We start from the raw sequence: 18419 nt of genomic DNA, 5'->3' as shown, positions 1-18419 counted from the left end.
ATCACTTAACAGTATTAATAAAGCATTTAGTCTTATTTCTATCATAATATGCATGTTTTTTGATCTTGGACAAAAATGCTTCAATTTAGCAAACATGTAGTTAGTCTGTGCATTTTATCACATTTATTAAGCCTGTGCTATGTAGATATAACATTGTGCTGGAGAGATAAGATATAAACAAATAATTATAATGTACATAATTTGGCCAGAGAAGTAAAAATGAATGATTATGAGTGTGGTGTGTGTTCCAGGAAAGCCTTTTTGGAAGAGGTAGAGTTTGAGGTAGGTTTTAAAGAAATTTTGCAAAGCAAGAGGGAGGATATTTAAGGCACAGGGAAATGTGAGAGGTGAGAAAGCAGTTTGACCAGTGTGTAGAATACACAGAATGCAAAGATAAAACTGAAGAAGTCTGACAGAATGCGTATCTGTACATCCAGAGGTCAAATATAGCATGGTCTAAGAATCAGGACAATGATAATTGAAGCAATCAGGATAGACTGCAAAGTTAAGTTGGGACAATGGTGTGAAGGACTTTAAAAGTTAAACAGGAGTTAATTTTGTATTCTAGAGGCTCTACAGGAAGCCACTACATTTTGAGTGTTCTGATCTGTACTTTGGCAGCAGCATTGGTATAAGACACCTATGCCTTGGGAGGAAATAGGAACTTGGTTTTTTTTTTGGTTTTTTTTTTTATAAATGTTGAGCTTTAGAGTGGGTAGTGGTACAGTGGATAGAGCATGGGCCTGAGTTCAAATTTGGCCTCAAGATACTTAATAATTTCCTAGCCTTGTGGCCTTGGGCAAGCCACTTAATCTCATTTGCCTGCTTTTCTGTAGATAATGATTTCACATGTAAATTCTTGTGCTGTGTATAAGACAACTAAATATATATTTATATTTAATAATTTAGGAATAAAATTATTAAAATATTAGGTCATTAAATTATTCAGATTGGAAAAAAAACATTGTCAACATCCAGAGTAATTTGGAAACTATAAACCCATAGAATCTTTTATTTTGATTTGTTTTTAAAGAAAGATTTCATTTCTTTTGAGTTTTAAAATTTTCCCCCATTCTTGCTTCCCTCCCACCTCCCCCCACAGAAGGCAGTCTGTTAGTCTTTACATTGTTTCCATGGAAATACAATCTAAGTTGAATGTGATGAGAGAGAAATCATATCCTTAAGGAAGAAAAATAAAGTATAAGAGATAGCAAAATTATATAATAAGATAACATAAACCCATAGAATCTTAAAGATGAAAGGAATTTCAGAAGTCATCTAGTCCAGTATACTCTTAGTTTGAATTCCTTCTTCCAGAGCAATAAAAAAGTGAATCTATATAGTGTATTAAGGTTGACAAAGGTCTTTACAAATATATTAGCTCATTTGGTTCCCCCATCAACCCTGTGAGATGGATTTTTTAATTTTTATTATTATTTTACAGATTATAAAAGTGTGGATCAAAGAAGTTATGACTTGCCCAGTGTCATATAACTAAGTCATTGAAACAGGATTAATACTCAGGTGTTCCTGACTCCCAGCCTAACACTCTGCTACATCAGCTAATTGCTTCTGACTTTGCTGACAACTGACAACTTCTTCTGCTTGAAGACCTTTAATAGAGAAGTTCAGTGGGTCTCAAGAGACATCATTCTGTTTTTTGATACCTACAGTTGTAAGGAAGTTCTTTGCTTTTAAGCATCATTTTTCTAGACTAAATTTCCTAAGAAGTGATATCATGAATTTGGAATCAAAGGGGCCCAGGTACAAACTCCTTGTTTACTTATCTTGGGCAAGTCACTCATTCTCTTTGGGTTTCAGTTTTTTCATCTAGAAAGCTTGAACTAGACAACCTCTTAGGTCCCTTCTGCCTCTAATTTTATTCCAAATATATATTCCTAGGATGCCCAGGTCCAGGTATTTTGAAAAGGAAAAAGGAGAAAACAATGTCCATGAAGTAATATTTGTACATTGATTTTAGTAGTTCCCTTGTTAAAGTTTGACTAGGGGCGGCTAGGTGGCATAGTGGCTAAAGCACCGGCCCTGGAGTCAGGCGTACCTGGGTTCAAATCCGGTCTCAGACACTTAATAATTACCTAGCTGTGTGGCCTTGGGCAAGCCACTTAACCCCGTTTGCCTTGCAAAAACCTAAAAAAAAAAAAAAAAATTAACTAAAAAAGCTAAACAGAGCATGAATATGACTTAGCTTAATTGAAGATCATATGATTTAGAACTAAAAAGGACACCAGAGAGTATCTATCAGCCAGCTGATCAGAAAGTGTTAACAGTGCATTAACTTGATGCTGTTTATGATACAAGTACAAAGAAGGAAACAGTCTGCTCATGAGGAAGTTTACATTGCAATGAAAGAGACAGTGATGACACACACACATATGTGATGTGAGCAAAAGTCAGTTATTAAAACTATTTTCTTTGAACTGATGTTGAGCAAGATGAGCAGAACCAGAAAAACACTGTACACCCTAACAGCAACATCGGTGTGATGATCAGTCTTGATGGACTTGATCATTCCATCAGTGCAACAATCAGGGACAATTTTGGGTTGTCTGCAAAGGAGAGTACCATCTGTATCTGGATAAAGAGCCGTGGAGTTTGAACAAAGTGCAAGGACTATTTCCTTTAATTTAGAAGAAAAAACTGATATCTTATTGTCTGATCTTGTTATCTCGTATACTTTTTTGTTTCTCCCTTAAGGATATGATTTCTCTCTTTTCACACTCAATTTAGATCAATGTACAACATGGAAACAATGTAAAGACTGATAAATTGCTTTCTGTGGGGGGGGAGTTAGATTGGGGAAAATTGCAAAACTCAAATAAAATCATTAATTAAAAAAAATTATATGCTTGTTAAATGTGAGGTAATTTAGCAGAAAAAGCACTAGTAGTAGGGGAGTTAAGAAAGGATTCATGTAACAGGTGGTGTTTAAAAGGAAAAGAGGGAATCTATGAGTTAGAGGTAAGGAGGGAGAATAGTTCAGACATGGGGGACAGCCTGTCTAAAAACATGAAGAGGGGAGAAAGAACAAAACACGTGGAGGAACAAAGAAGGAAATCATCTGCATTGAGACTGGAAAGATAGCTGGGGACAGGTTGTCTAGAACCTTAATAGCTAAACAGAGAGGTTTGTATATTACCCAAAGTCAACAGAAAAACTCAATTGGAGGAACTCAAATGGTCACGTTAATTGGACTTCATTGTGTGTGTGTGTGGGGGGGGGGGCTGTACTTTGTCACCAGCCTCACTTTCTCCAGAGCCATCTGGGTCCAGATATGAATCAGGACTGTAGGTGGCCCAGTCAAGATGAAGGGACTTGCTCAAGGTCACACAGCAATTAATGTCAGATGTCAACTCTGGTCCCTCTGATTCCAAAGCCAGTGCTTTATCCCCCAAGGACCTGGCCTCAGATACTTGACACTTACTAGCTGAGTGACCTTGGGCAAGTCACTTCACTTGGACTGCCTGGCATCCAGGGCCATCTCCAGTCCTCCTGATTCATGTCTGACCCCTGGACCACCAATGCAAAAATCTAGGCAATGTCTGATGTGATTGTGCATTCAGGTGGGGTATATGTGCATGGAGAGATGTTGGAAAGGTAGGAAGAGGAGAATTTGGCAACTGATGGGATATCAGTTGCAAAGGAGAGGGAGGAGTAAATTATAAACCAGAGAGAGTGAAAGGCCAAGGATGCTTTGACAGAAATGAGACATTTGGAAGAGGGGAACATGAGAATGAGTTGAGTTTTAGACACGTTGATATAGTAGAGGCAACCAGATGGAGCAGTGGGTAGAGTATGGGGTCTCCAGTCAAAAAGGTCTAAGATGAAATGCATCCTCAGAGTTAATAACTGTTCGACTGTAGTCAAGTGACTTCACCTCCTTCTACTTCAGTTGTCTCCACTGTAAAATGGGGGTAAAAACAGCACTGATATCACAGGGTTATGGGAAGGATCAGATCAGAGAATAGCGGTAAAGTATTTAGTGCAATGCTGGCACATGGTAGGTATTTATAGAAATATGATTAGTAGGTGTTATAATTAATAATATTGTTAGTATAATTAATATTATTAATACTATAATTGAACCAGTAGGGACATGTAAACATAATAAATAGCATAATAATAAATAAAGAGTAGGTGTTATATAAATGCTTTTATTATTACATTCAGTTATTATTATAGTCTGCTAAGCTGTTTCCCAGTACCCAAACTTGGGGGAGAGACGGGTTATCTGCGAGTTGTCTGCACAGAGATGAGGTTACCATGGAAGTCCAAATACCAGATTTTTACAGAGGAGCAAAATGAGACCTGTTGAAATTAGAGGACTTTCTCATGATTGTGCAAGTAATAAAGAAACGGCTGATATTTGAATTCAGTTGCATTGATTGCCTCAAACCAAAGCTTTGGGATTGTGTCACTCTTTTCCCTGGTCTAGTTTTTCATTAATTTATTTATCGATTTATTCATTTTAACTTCATTTATTTCTCTGGATCTGGGCACTTAGATTTAGAATTAGAAGGGACTTCAGAGATCATCTTATGAAGCTCCTTTATTTTATAGATGAAGAAAACTAATAAAAGACTTGTCCAGGGTCCCATAGGTAGTAGTAAGTATCAGAACTTAGATTTGAATTTGGGGGCTTCTAACTCTAGACCTGGTGCTAATTTGAGGGACTTTAGGAGGAACTAGGAACAACTCCTCCTAGCAGAGCAAGAGGGGGAAAATGACTAAAACATTGTTTGCCCCTCTAATGGCATTGGGGCATTATGTGTCTTCTTTCTTCTAGACTAAGTATGAAGAAGGGAGATAGAGAAGAATAAACTGTTGGTGAGGATGATTTATCTTTAGTTGGAGAGATGGGAACTAATCCTATTGTCAGCTCAGTCTTTTCTTTGGCAACTTTTGGTCAAAACATGGGGAGACTATAAGGGCTCTTTGCTTGATATTTACTTTCTTCAAACTGTGATATATTGGATAGAATACTGAAATTTGTAGTGAAGAAGAGCTAAGTTCAGATCCTGCCTCAGACACTTAATAACTGTGCAATCTAGGACAAGTCAATTAATTTCTCAACTTCAAGATTCTCATGTGTTTACTGAGAATATTGGACTTAATGACTTCTAAAATCCCTTCAAGTTCTAAACCTGTGATCCCTCTAATTTTATTCATTACATTTTTGCATATTTTCAGTTCTATAATACAAGGTTTTACTTTATACTATTTTTTTTTGTTTGTTTTGCAAAGCATTGGTTTAAATGATTTGTCCAAGGTCACACAACTAGGTAATTATTAAGTATCTGAGACTGAATTTGAACTTAGGTGTTTCTGACTCAAGGGCCAGTGCTCTATCCACTGTACCTAGCTGCCTCTGTACCCTATACCTTTAAATATATATATATATATATATATATATATATATATATATATATATATTCATATTTTGTACTATTTTGATATTTCTCTCAAGAAATTAAATAGATGAGGTGGGTTAGCACCATAGACATTTATTAAATGCCTATTGTTTTATATTATTCACAGTGTGTCATGTGGTTTATATATATAGAGAAAGGTTAGATAATATATGTTACTGATCTTCAGAGCCTTCAGGATAAAAATTCCAATGACTTGATAAAGGGCAAATCTTTTCTCTATTTTTCATTGTGGATTTTGCTTTTGTGTTGTTGGTCAGTCTTTTTAACTATATGTTTGTATATTTCTGTGTTACATCATGGAATCCTTTGATGAAGATTAAGGACCTCTCAATATTTTTAAATACATAAAATAAAATACTTTGGGTTATAAATCAATTAAATTAAACAAATTTTTTAAATTATTTTTATTAATTAATTTATTTAAAATTATTTTTCCTTCCAAATAAACAGACTCCCTGAAATCAATGCAGATTCTAGTTTGAGAACCCTTTAACTAGATATAGTCTTTTATCTAGAAAGAAAGTAGAGAGTCATCAATTGATCTTCTAATAAAGGGAATATAATTTAAATGGATAGGTAATTGAGGAAACTGTAAAACAAAGGTTTTTGTTTCTCCTGGGCTTGTTTTATTCATGTTGCTGAGCTCCTTTGTTCCCCACTCTGCACTACTAAAAAGGACTTGTCTTAAGATATACCAATTAATCTGTGGTAAGATTTTTTTTAAAAAACCAAAAAACAAATTAAAAAAACCACAATTGTGATGTCAAGAAAAGAAATGTTTGGTATATTTTGTAATGAAGCATTTTTTATTAACATGTTATAGGCAGAATTTTAGTGATATTCTGAAATCACAATTGTGTTTATTATAGGAAGTTTGTGTTCTGGGAAAGAGACTATTGCTTCAGTTATTTGCCCCATTGCTACAAGGTTTCCTGTGCTGTTTATTACAGATAGTTCATTCTGACAGCTCAGATAAACAGAAGCCAAACAGACAAATATGCTTAGAAAAAGTCCCTGAACTTAAATTCAGGGTAAAGATAAAGAATTCAGCCTTCTGCAGTTCAGATAAATATATTATAGCTACTGAAGAGGAAAAAAAGAGGGTGTTAAATGTCATTCAGGAGTTGTTTGGTTACAGAGTAATAGCAAAGCTCTTAAAAAATAATTCCTTTCATCAGACTTTGTGGGCAACTTATTTTAATCAAGTATCTATGAAGTTATATTTTACTTCTTTTTTAAAAGATTTTATTGAGGCAGCTAGGTGGCATAGTGGATAAAGCCTTGGAGTCAGGAGTACCAGGGTTCAAATCCGGTCTCAGACACTTACTAATTACCTAGCTGTGTGGCCTTGGGCAAGCCACTTAACTCCATTTGCCTTGCAAAAACCTAAAAAAAAAAAGATTTTATTTATTTTGAGTTTACAATTCCCCACCCCCCACAGAAGGCGATTTGCCAATCTTTACATTGTTTCCATGGTATACATTGATCCAGATTGAATGTGACGAGAGAGAAATCATATCCTTAAGGAAGAAACATAAAGTAAAAGAGATAGCAGGATCAGACAATAAGATAGCAGGTTTTTATTCCTAAATTAAAGGTAATAGGCCTTGGTCTTTGTTCAAACTCTCCACAGTTCTTTCTCTGGATACAAATGGTTTTATTTTACTTCTTAAAGATTCAGTAAAAATACACTTTACTTCTTTGTCAGGAAGTAAAAGGTTTTGTATCATACTGAACTGTGCAGTCCTGCCCACAATCCCTCTGCCACTTGAACTTGTCAACATTCTGGATATAACTTTTGTTTTGGTGATTCATAAATGTCTGTTCGGTTGTGCTGAAACTATTGGAGGGTAACTTGTAGAAAATTAGTGTGTACTTGATTCCATTCTACTACAGTTTATTCGATCTCTTCAGCATAGTCCTATGTTTTTCATATATCCAACTATCCCATTTTCTATTTACCTTTCACTTTCCCCTCCCCATCTATCCCAAGTAAACTCTACCCTTTGGTTTTAATATATAGAGAAAACTAATGAGATAAGCAGAATATTAGATTGAACACATGAAAAATGAGGGAGTCTGCCTTTTGTAAAACTATATATATAGTTTTTTTTACTGTTATCTAGAAGTAAATCAAGCAGAGAATAAGTAAAAAGTTGTTATTTCTTGATAGCATTTGTATAAGGCTGCCCTTATATGCAGTATAATGGCAGCATGATTTGGGGTAAAGAACACTGAATTTAGAGTTATGAGAGCCATGTCTCAATGGTTGAATCCTGGAAGAGCAAGGACTTTGACATTTATTTGTGGTGTGTTGAAGGACCAGTCACTCTCAGATCTTAGTTTCTTTATTTGTAAAATGGAGTAAAATACTCCTCTTAAGTTTAGTGAATTGTAAAGAAAATGTTTTCTCTAGGCATTAAAATGGCAATATATGTCTGTTTACTTTTAGGTGTATTTTGGAGGGCCAGTCTAAGCAAGTTCAATCTGATGTTCATATGACAAGCTTTTCTTGTCCTCCCCAAGTCTTCCCTTCAAAAGCTATAAACATCCTCAGTTCCTTTGATTGATCCTTATGTGATATGAACTCAAAGTTCTTCATTTTCTTAGTTATTTTCCTCTGGATACTTTTAAACTGTGATACCCAGAACTGAATACAGTGAAGTCTGATGAAGTATTCATCACCAGGTAAAATCTGACTAGGGCAGAGTAAAGTGGTTCTAGTACTTCACTTTTTTTTTTTTGGAAAGCTATGCTTTCTTTACACATCCCAAGATCACATTATCCCTTTAGAGTGCCACATCACACTCCTGACTTCTATTCAATTTGGTGTCAACCAAGACCTTCATATCATTTTCAGAACAATTCTCTAACTATTCCTCCCCATATTATATTTCTGAATTTTTTTTGTACTCAAGTGAAAAACTTTGCATTTATCTTAATTGAATTTCAGCTTGTTAGATTTAGCCTAATATTCCACCCTCTAAGTATACTTTTTGGATCCTGACTGTTATCTGCTGTTAGCTATCTCTCTCTCTTAGTTTAGTATCATTTATGGTTTGATGATCAAACCATATCTGCCTTTATGCAAATTATTGATTGACAATTTTTTTTTAAAGTTTTTGCAAGGCAATGGGGTTAAGTGGCTTGCCCAAGCCACAGGGCTAGGTAATTATTAAGTGTCTGAGACAAGATTTGAACCCAGGTACTCCTGACTCAGGGCCGGTGCTTTATCCACTGCATCACCTAGCCGCCCATATTGATTGACAATGTTAAACAGTATACTGAGCAATCACAGATATAGTTACTCCACTGGGCAACTCCTGTCATACTGACCTCGAATAACTGTTCAACCAATTATGAATCCATTTGATTGTATGATTATTTAGCCCCTATCTCATTATCTTTTTTACATAATGGCAAAATCTAGGTAAATGTGGACAATTCTCTTTGTTTATTAACTTAGTGATTTTGGGGGGGGAGGGAGAGAGAGAGAGAGAGAGAGAGAGAGAGAGAGAGCGAGCGCACGAGTGCGAGCTAGCATAAGGCTTGATTTTGATCATTCTGTCTCTTTGAAACCAATGTTTCTGTACCAGCTCGTTCACTAATAATCCTCTTTAGTGATCTGTCCTAGAATTTCCCTTGGAATTAGAAGTAAAAGTAATTGTCCTGTAATTTGTAGTCTCTTCTCTTTCATTTTTAGAAAATTTTTCATTTTTCTCCCATTGTGGTGGGAGAACCTGTAAGTACAAATGCAAATGAGAGATTCAGAACAAAACTTTACAATATTGGGAAGAAAAATAGAGAACATTTTTCATAGGAGTACTCTAATATCCTGTTTTCCAGGAGCTTTTATACAAATCTGCCAGTTCTTTTTAGGACTGGAGGATATAGAGTTCTTCTGGGCTGGGTGATTTGGATCCTTCAAGGTTCTCTCTTACAGTCTCCTTAACTTTACTTTTATGAGATGAGGTTTGGTGGAAACCAAAAATTCTAAGAGATGGAAAGAAGTCCAGAAGGGAAAACATTCCAATCTGTGCAGAGTTGGACCCAAGGGATAGAATGTCAAGTGTGAGGAAGAACAAGTAGGCAGTTTGGCCTTGCTATGGCTCTATGATGCCCTTCCCCCAATCTGGGTTTTTTGGGGGAATCCTCTGCTTTTCTGTCACTGGACACAAAACTTTACATGCTACAGGGGTTTCTGGCTTATCTCTGGTCTGACTGGAATTGGGATACGTTGCTTTTTTTTTTAACCTGCTTTTACTGTCTTTGCTAATGATTCTTTTTCATATTGCCCATGGCCTTCTGGCATACTTTTTCTGCAATTCTGGAGTATAAAGAAGTTGTTTCCTATGATCTTTCATTAAATTTATGGTTATTATGGAAATTTTAAGTTTTGCTGGTGTTAAGTATTTTGGGAATTGAATAAGTCTGTCTGTATTTAGACAGACAGCCGTTTGGACCAGAAGTCCCAAATTTATAATTTCTTTTTTCCCCCCCTTCAAGGTAATGAGGTTAAGTGACTTACCCAAGGTCATATAGCTAGGTGATTGTTAAGTGTCTGAGGCTGGATTTGAACTCATGTCCTCCTGACTCCAGAGCTGCTCTATGCATTGCTCCATCTAGCTTCATATTTTAGTGTGTATTGGACTTTTGTTTTCTGTCTCTGACCTCCATGGAATGAGTCTATGCCTTATCCATGGAATATGCATCAGGGGATAAGAAAGTTGGGTTTTTTTAGGCTTTTTTTTTTTGCAAGGCAAATGGGGTTAAGTGGCTTGCCCAAGGCCACACAGCTAGGTAATTATTAAGTGTCTGAGACCGGATTTGAACTCAGGTACTCCTGACTCCAGGGCTGGTGCTTTATCCACTGCCAACCCAGCTGCCCCGAAAGTTATTTTTTGAAGCATAATTCCAAATTGCTTTCCAAAATGATTAGAACAATTCACAGTTCTGATAAAAGTGTGTTATGACTTATCTTCCTGAAGCACCCATAGTATTAGCTATTTTTAACTTTTGACATCTTCATTAATTTGCTGAGGGTAAAACCTTAATGGTTTTGATTGGTGTTAGTGGAGTTAAGAGTTTGCAGTTCTTATTTTGAGGACTATTCATATACTTTAACCACTTTTTCATAGATGAATGGTTCTTTGTCTGATCACACTTTAAAAATTCTATAACAAATTAATCAGAATTAAAAACGCCTATCAGAACCTTTTTTCATATATATATATATATTTGATATAAATTTTTTCCTTTGTCAGGTTTCTTATCTTAGCTAAATTGATTTTGTTCTTGTAAAAGTTTTTCAAATTCATGTAATTAAGATTATCTGTTTTGTTTTTTGTCCCAATGTGTTTAAAAATTCTCCTTCTAGAGACATTGTTATATTTTGTTTTCACTTTCTGATAATATCTAATATTTCAGATAGGTAACATAATCTGATAAACTGCTTATGACTCAAAAATTTATGTTCTTAATTTCTCCTCAGTCCTGTCATTTTTTTTTTGATTCTTTATCTCTCCATATAGTTATGATCAGATGTTTTGTGAACTAGCAAGAAATTTCACACAGAGACTTAGCTTGGGATATTAGAGTCCTCCAATGAAAAATGTCCTCTGTTTTTCTTCCCAATATTGTACAGTTTGTTCTGAATCTCTCATTTGCATTTGTACTTCCAAGTTAGGTTTTAGCCTTATATGAGCCTGATATGGTTCTCTTAATTTCTTTTTTTAAACAAATGTATGTGTTTATTTATTTTTAATTTTATAATTTCACCCCTAATCTCACTTCTCTCCCCCCACCCCCTACAGAAGGCAGTTTGTTAGTCTTTACATTGCTTCCATGGTATACATTGATCTAAATTGAATGTGATGAGAGAGAAATTATCCTTAAAGGAAGAAAAATAAAGTATAAGGGGTAGCAAAATTACATAATAACAGTTTCTTGCTCAGACTTCTTCCATAACATCATGCATCATTTCAACCAAGATCTATTTCAGAGAAAGGTAATAGGGCATTAGATAATCTGAGATTAACCTGGAATAACTAGTTTTAAAATCCAGACTTTAAAATAGAGAATGTCATTCTGGATGCTCTTAATGGAAAACCACTTTAAGATAGAAGTTTCAGATGACCTGAATTAGGCAAATTAAGACAACACTGGTTATCTTAAGAATTGACTTGATAGGGGCAGCTAGGTGGCATAGTGGATAAAGCACCGGCTTTGGAGTCAGGAGTACCTGGGTTCAAATCCGGTCTCAGACACTTAATAATTGCCTAGCTGTGTGGCCTTGGGTAAGCCACTTAACCCCATTTGCCTTGCAAAAAAAAAAACCCTAAAAAAAAAGAATTGACTCGATAAGAGTAGTAATTTGAAAAGTATCTAAATGCTTTTCAAGAAAATTATAATAATCTAGGCAAAGGATGAGCATGCTTCTGGACTACAGCAAGAGTTATAGAAATTTTTTTAAAAAAGAATTATTTTATTTTCAAAGTAAAATGGACAGGATATGTCACCAAAAGTTTGCATTTGGTGCAAAGGTTCCGTCTTGAAGATAGAAACTAGCACTAAGTAGGCACTCAATAAATAATTATTGTTTGATTAAGAGAGCTAATATTTATATGAATGGAAAAGCATATGCTTTACACTTACTTTGTGTTGAGCACTATGCCAAGCACTGAAAATACAAATACAAGTGAGGCTTTTCTACCTTTAAGTAGCTTACTTTTTTTTTTTTAGGTGTTTTTGCAAGGCCAGCAGGGTTAAGTGGCTTGCCCAAGGCCACACAGGTAATTATTAAGTGTCTGAGATCGGATTTGAACCCAGGTACTCCTGACTCCAGGGCCGGTGCTTTATCCACTGTGCCACCTAGCCACCCCAGCTTACATTTTTAATAGCAAAAGAGAGCACAGAAGGGAATAGTGACCAGGGAGATTCTAATTTATGTTTCAGGGATGGTGAGTAGAATCAAGGAGAAGTAGATTGATTTATCCTTTCCAGGAGCAATGGTAGTTCATTTGTTTATTATTCCAGAACTGGGAAAAAAGGAAGGCAGGGAGGACAGGGTATGCAAAGCTGGGGCATAATGGTTGTTTCGAAGAAGCATAACTGGAATCCTGATCTGGAGTTTGTAAATGAGGGAATAAATGGGTACTTGAGGAAAATACGAGTCAGGATAGTGGGACCCCAAGACTGCAGTTCCGGACTTGAAAGGGTTAAGTCATTCTGGACCAGCAATTAAGCAGATGATAAAAAGAAATCTGGGAGAGTTTTATAAAGCATTTTCCTTATAATCCATCAAGATAAGAAGTTCTTATTATCGCCAGATTGCAATGAGAAAACAGATTTAGGTTGAAAGACTTGTCCAAGTTCCCACAGCTGTTAAGTGGAAGATCTGAGGACCAAGGACTCTTGGTTCAGTACAGGGACTTTGCTCTTGTGATTTTAAGATACCTCTAGCAAGATTTTTTTCTTCTGGATTCCCCTGTCTTATGAAAGTTCGCTGCTTTTAATACCACTTGCTTGATGTGGCTCTTATCACCAAAATCTCTTTACAGTTTTTCTGTATCATATTGCTCCAAGTCAGTAATCAGTTGAGAAGTATTTATTCTTTCTCTGTTAGATTGCACAGATCTTGAAGTAGTAGTAGTAGTAGTAGTAGTAGTAGTAGTAGTAGTAGTAGTAGTAGTAGTAGTAGAGATGCCTCTACAAAAGTGATATAGTTTCTTCTAAGGAACTTAAACTCTTGCTATTCTGCGTTCACATATAAATAAATATGAGCTATAGCTATATTTGCATGCCTATATGATGTATACTATATATATAAAGATAGTATACTGTATATATAAAATATAGGAGAAAGATATATCCATACAAAATAAGTGCACAGTAATTTGAGGAAGGGGATACCAATAACTAGGGAACAGGAATAGTAAAGAGGTAGCAGTTAAACAGTCTTGAAGAGACCTGAAGGTTGAAGAAGAAAGAGAGAAAGAGTATTCCAGGTATGAGTGATAGATAGCACCTGCAGAGATTCAGAGGACATAGATGAGGAACAGCAAGTAGGTCAGTTTTGTTGGAGCATGAGATATGTGAAGGGAAGTAATTTGCCATCATTAGCCTAGGAGGGATGCTAGAACTAGTTTGTAAAGGACTTTAAAGTTTATTCTTAAAACTTAAAATAAGGGCTGCTATTACCGTCAAATTAGGAATCATTCAAATTTGTCCTTTCAATTTTCTGTCTTAACTAAAAAGTAACCTAAATGCCAAATCACTTTTAATGGAGCCTAGTCAAAATCATTATTTAGTCCTTTGCAAAATTTTGTGGGTCATGCTTTTTCCCCTACCTTCTCCTGTCAATTTTGAAGTGAAGGACAACTGACTCTTCACAAATTTGACTTTTTATTGACTTTTTTTCTCACTAAAAATTTGGTTCCTTCTTTAATTCTTATTCCTTTAATATATCTTCACAGAGCTGTAAAATTGATTTATTATTATTATTATTATTATTATTATTATTATTATTATTATTATTATTATTATTATTATGGTTTTGCATGGCAATGGGATTAAGTCATTTGCCCCAAGTCATATAGCTTAGTGTTAAGTATCTGAGGCTGGATCTGAACTCAGGCCCTTCTGACTCCAGAACCAAGTTCTACCCAGCACCACCTGGCTACTTCCCCAGAATTGATATTTTTTAAAACACAGATCTGAGTCCCCTGCTTGATAAACTCTAATACTAGTAGGATCATTTAAAGTTCTTCACATGTTGACTCCAGCTCACCCTTTTAATCATAAAGTTTCACAAACATGCAGTCTACCACTACCATACAGCCTAAACAAATTGACCTTCTATTTCTTACAGTACCTTCTCTTTGACTTGACTTGGATTTCATGCCTGGAGCATATCTCTCTTCACATCTGCTTCTTAGAATCCCTAATTTACTATAAAACTTAGCTAAAATATCACTTTCTTAAATCTCTTGATTCCTTATCCTTCAGCTTCTAGTTCTCTAGCTGCTAGCACCCCTTGAAAAATTGCTTACATTCATTTTATATATACTTACATGTTGTCTTCCTTAATGAATTTTAAATTCCTTGACTCCTGGCATAGTTCTTGACATGTAGTAGGCACTCAATAAGTATTTTGTTGCTTGAAGTATCAGCAATGGGAATATCTACATAATAAATAGTATATTTTATTATTTAAATTCTTTCCCTATAGGTTGGGCATAGTGGATAAAGCACCGGCCCTGAAGTCAGGAGTACCTGGGTTCAAATCCTGTCTCAGACACTTAAATAATTACTAGCTGTGTGGCCTTGGGCAAGCCACTTAACCCTGTTTGCCTTGCAAAGAAACCTAAAAAAAAATTCTTTCCCTATAAAAATGAAATGGGGAAAAAATAAGAATTCTATACTGGATATTAAATTGAATTGGTTGCCCTTCATTGGACTAAGGAAGCTGCATGAGATATTAGGCAAAAAGTATTGTTCTTAAAATCAGAAGCTTTGGGGATTAGATTTTTCTGTCTGGTTAAATCTATTTCTCTGAAATCCTGTTTCTTCTTCAATGAAACTGGAATAATCATATCTGGGGGGAGAGAGAGAGAAGAGTTAATCTGCATCATTTTATGGGTGAGAATAGTTAAGCACGATTTAGAGACTGTTCTTTGGGATGGGGACTATTTGTGGGAAATATTCAATTGCTGAAATCACTATAACTCTAGCCACATTACCTTTCGATGTGATCAGAATCCCTTCTGGTTTGAGGGCTGAATTTGCCATCGCTAGGCCCAAGGAATTAATTTCAGATAAAGTATAAAATAAGAGGATGAAAACTTATTTAGGAGGGAACCTGGCCATTACTGGTGCTTTAGAAAGACCAGTTTGACAGCTGAGTGGAAGATGAATTTAAATGGAGAAAGTCTTGAGGCAATGAGCAGAACCCTATTGCAATAAACCAGGTGCGATCATAGGTTTTTATCATAATATCACTGTAAAGTTTATCACAACCTGCATATTATAATTGAAGAAATTAAGTCAATATCTCCAAGTGAAAGTCACACAATCAGAGACAGGTTTCCAGTCCAAGTCTAGCATGTTCTTCTCACTACAGCTCTCATTTATAAGAGTACATATACTTGTCTTTGACATGAGAAGAGCATGAACTGTCTTCTACGTATTTATCTCCCAATAGTCATTCAGTTGTCTTTTATGTCTGAGAGTCATGGAATACTCTAGTCTGTGAAGAATTACAGTTGAGAGTTATCCTTGGTGGAGAGGCACTGCCTGAACAAGTTGCAATATAGAATAGATAAGGGATTGTAAAAGAGACTCAGTGTGAAGGATATCTTCTAGGAAATGACAACATGAAAAAAAAAGATGGACTAGTCCTATCTGGAAAGAACAAGGAGTAAATGATGGATGTCTCCTAGGTGCAATTGTGTTGGTGTACACAGGACATTCTGCATTGACCTACTAGCTGATTGTGAGGGTCTTTTTTCCCATTAGCTACATTCCTGTAATAGTTGGCATCTTCAAAGTATTGTAACTCAGGACCAGCTGGGATTTTATACTCTTATTCTGAGGGAATAGAAGACTCCCTTATTCAGATTGGGCCTTTTATTCATAGAAATGGGTCTGTGGGAGACTTCTGGAATCTTTTTTTTTTTTTTTTAGGTTTTTGCAAAGCAAACGGAGTTAAGTGGCTTGCCCAAGGCCACACAGCTAGGTAATTATTAAGTGTCTGAGACTGGATTTGAACCCAAGTACTCCTGACTCCAGGGCTGGTGCTTTATCCACTACACCACCCAGCCGCCCTGTGGAATCTTTTTCTTTACTTCTTTTCCGATCTTGGTGCAGGAAGTAGAGTCAATAAGTCTGGACCCAGAGCAGGAGCCATTGGGATCTGAGAAGGTTCAGGAACCCTGTTAACAGCCAGTCCATCTATGATGTCCTGAAGACATTCAGTTGGTATTTCAAATCAGCAGAAATCAAAAATGATGTCCAAGTAAGCTTGGGACCAGTGCTGTGTAGAAAGTTACTTAAGAACCTAATCCCTCTGTTTCCCAAAGGAGGGGAATTGGGGCTATTATATGTCACTGAGATATTTGGGGAAATGTTTGTTTGTCTTTGCTATGTCTTTGAGGTAAGTATTGTTTTAAATTGAGGGAAAGATGTCAAACATATGACAAAGAAAAGAGATTACCCAATTCCCTAAAGACACATGAGAACTCTGTGGAGAGGGGAGGGGAATCCCTCTTTTTTAAATTTTTTTTTATTTTTTGAAGTAATATTTTTAAATTAAAGATTTTATTTATTTTGAATTTTACAATTTTTCCTCTAATCTTAATTCCCTCCCCCCACCCCCTACAGAAAGCAATTTGTTTCCATGTTGTACATTGATCCAAATAGAATATGATGAGAGAGAAATCACATCCTTCAGGAAGAAACATAAAGTATAAGAGATAACAAGATCAGACAATAAGATATCAGGTTTTTTTCCCTAAATTAAAGGAAATAGTCCTTGGACTTTGTATCTGTATGGATATAGATAGTATTCTCTATTGCAGAGAGTGTCTGAGACCGAATTTGAACCCAGGTACTCCTAACTCCAAGGGCTGGTGCTCTATCCGCTGTGCCACCTAGCTGCCCCAGTAATACTTTTTTCACCAGTAATGATTTTACTATGAAGTCCATGTTGTAATGGAGGTGGGTAACTAAAGCCATTAGGGACTATTTTCTGCTATTCATCTTTTTCTTTTAAGCATCTTAGGAATATATAAGACAGTAAGACAGTACTGGTTTTTCTGTCAGGCATATAATTTAATTTTTCACGTTGAATCATTGTGCTTCATCAACTTTAGAATAAAATACTCTCATATATTTTTGATTCTAATGAAACTACTTATAGAGGAAGCTCTCTACTAAAGCACAGTGGCTATAATTCTGGGCCTGGAGTTCAGAAGACCTGAGTTCAAAATTCAGTCTCAGACACTCATCATCCGTAAGATCTGGAAGTCACTTACCTCTCTCTCAGGCTTTTTTTTTTTTTTTACTCAGTTGTAAAATGAGTACCTCTCTTGCAAGGTTGTTTTAGGAATAATTTGAGATATTTATTAAAAGCCCTCAGCACAGAGAAATGCCTATCCTTGCTTTCCCTTCCATACTTAGAGAAAGTCAGAAAGATTATTCTGAGAACAAGTGATAAATAGGTGGGATTTTTTTCATCTTTTCTCTTTTTAAAGAAATAAACCATATTATTTAAAATTTATAGAGGTGATTTTTATTTCTTTCCAAAATAGCAGTTAACTACTGTTTAGTGCCCTATCTTCACACATTACTTTCTTAGTAGTCCCATGTCACGGTGTTCACTGTAGAGAATAAAAGACAGCTGGGTATTCTAGACTCGAAGCATCTGTTCCTGCAAATGAAGCTGCTGCTTATGAATAGCAGGAGCTGTTCTCCTCAGCATATTGGCAGAAAACGTGACCCTTTATCCTTCAGTGGTTTGGCTAAATAGAAACATTTAAAGAGGGAGCAGGATAAAAATATTACTTCATTTCTCCAGGATACTGCTCAATGTTCATTTTATAGAAAGCTAAAAAAAGACCATAATTTTCATCTGCATGTTTTAAGCACTTAAATGATGCCAAACTGTTGAGCACTCTTTAGGTTTCTTGTCAGAAAAAACAGATGCCTTCAATATGCTGTCCAAAAGCAAGTCGTACACAATTGTTGACTTCTAGGAGTTTACAATGAAATTTGTGGGCCTCTTTGATTGTCTTATAGAAGAGGCCTCCTTAAAGATGCATTCAGATTCTCTAACATCAGGTTCTTGTGGTTAAATTTAACGTACCTGCTACTTTATTGGTTTGGTTGTGACTTTTATTTTATACCTCCTGCACAGTATTATTAATTCTTTTAAACTGGGACAGCTAGGTGGTGTAGTGGATAGAGCACGGG

At 35.8% G+C, this 18419-nt stretch overlaps 1 protein-coding gene across 5 annotated transcripts in view; it reads left to right on the top strand.

Moving 5' to 3' along the window:
- BMPR2 (bone morphogenetic protein receptor type 2) overlaps nucleotides 1-18419 on the top strand; it is a 209241-nt gene that overhangs the window by 80473 nt on the left and 110349 nt on the right. Inside the window, exon 1 of one of the 5 annotated variants that reach the window (XM_074191628.1) lies at nucleotides 2130-4624. The exons of the other annotated variants lie outside the window; for them this stretch is intronic. Within the exon in view, the coding sequence (XP_074047729.1) occupies nucleotides 4579-4624 (46 nt within the window). The 5' untranslated portion in view covers nucleotides 2130-4578. Of the gene's footprint in view, nucleotides 1-2129; nucleotides 4625-18419 lie in introns of those variants that run through there. 5 annotated transcript variants of the gene reach the window in all.

The sequence above is a fragment of the Macrotis lagotis genome, chromosome 6 (assembly GCF_037893015.1).
Source record: "Macrotis lagotis isolate mMagLag1 chromosome 6, bilby.v1.9.chrom.fasta, whole genome shotgun sequence".
Classification (NCBI taxonomy): Eukaryota; Metazoa; Chordata; class Mammalia; order Peramelemorphia; family Peramelidae; genus Macrotis; species Macrotis lagotis.
Note: the sequence above shows the minus strand (reverse complement) of the source record. Positions and strands in the feature narration are given on the sequence as shown.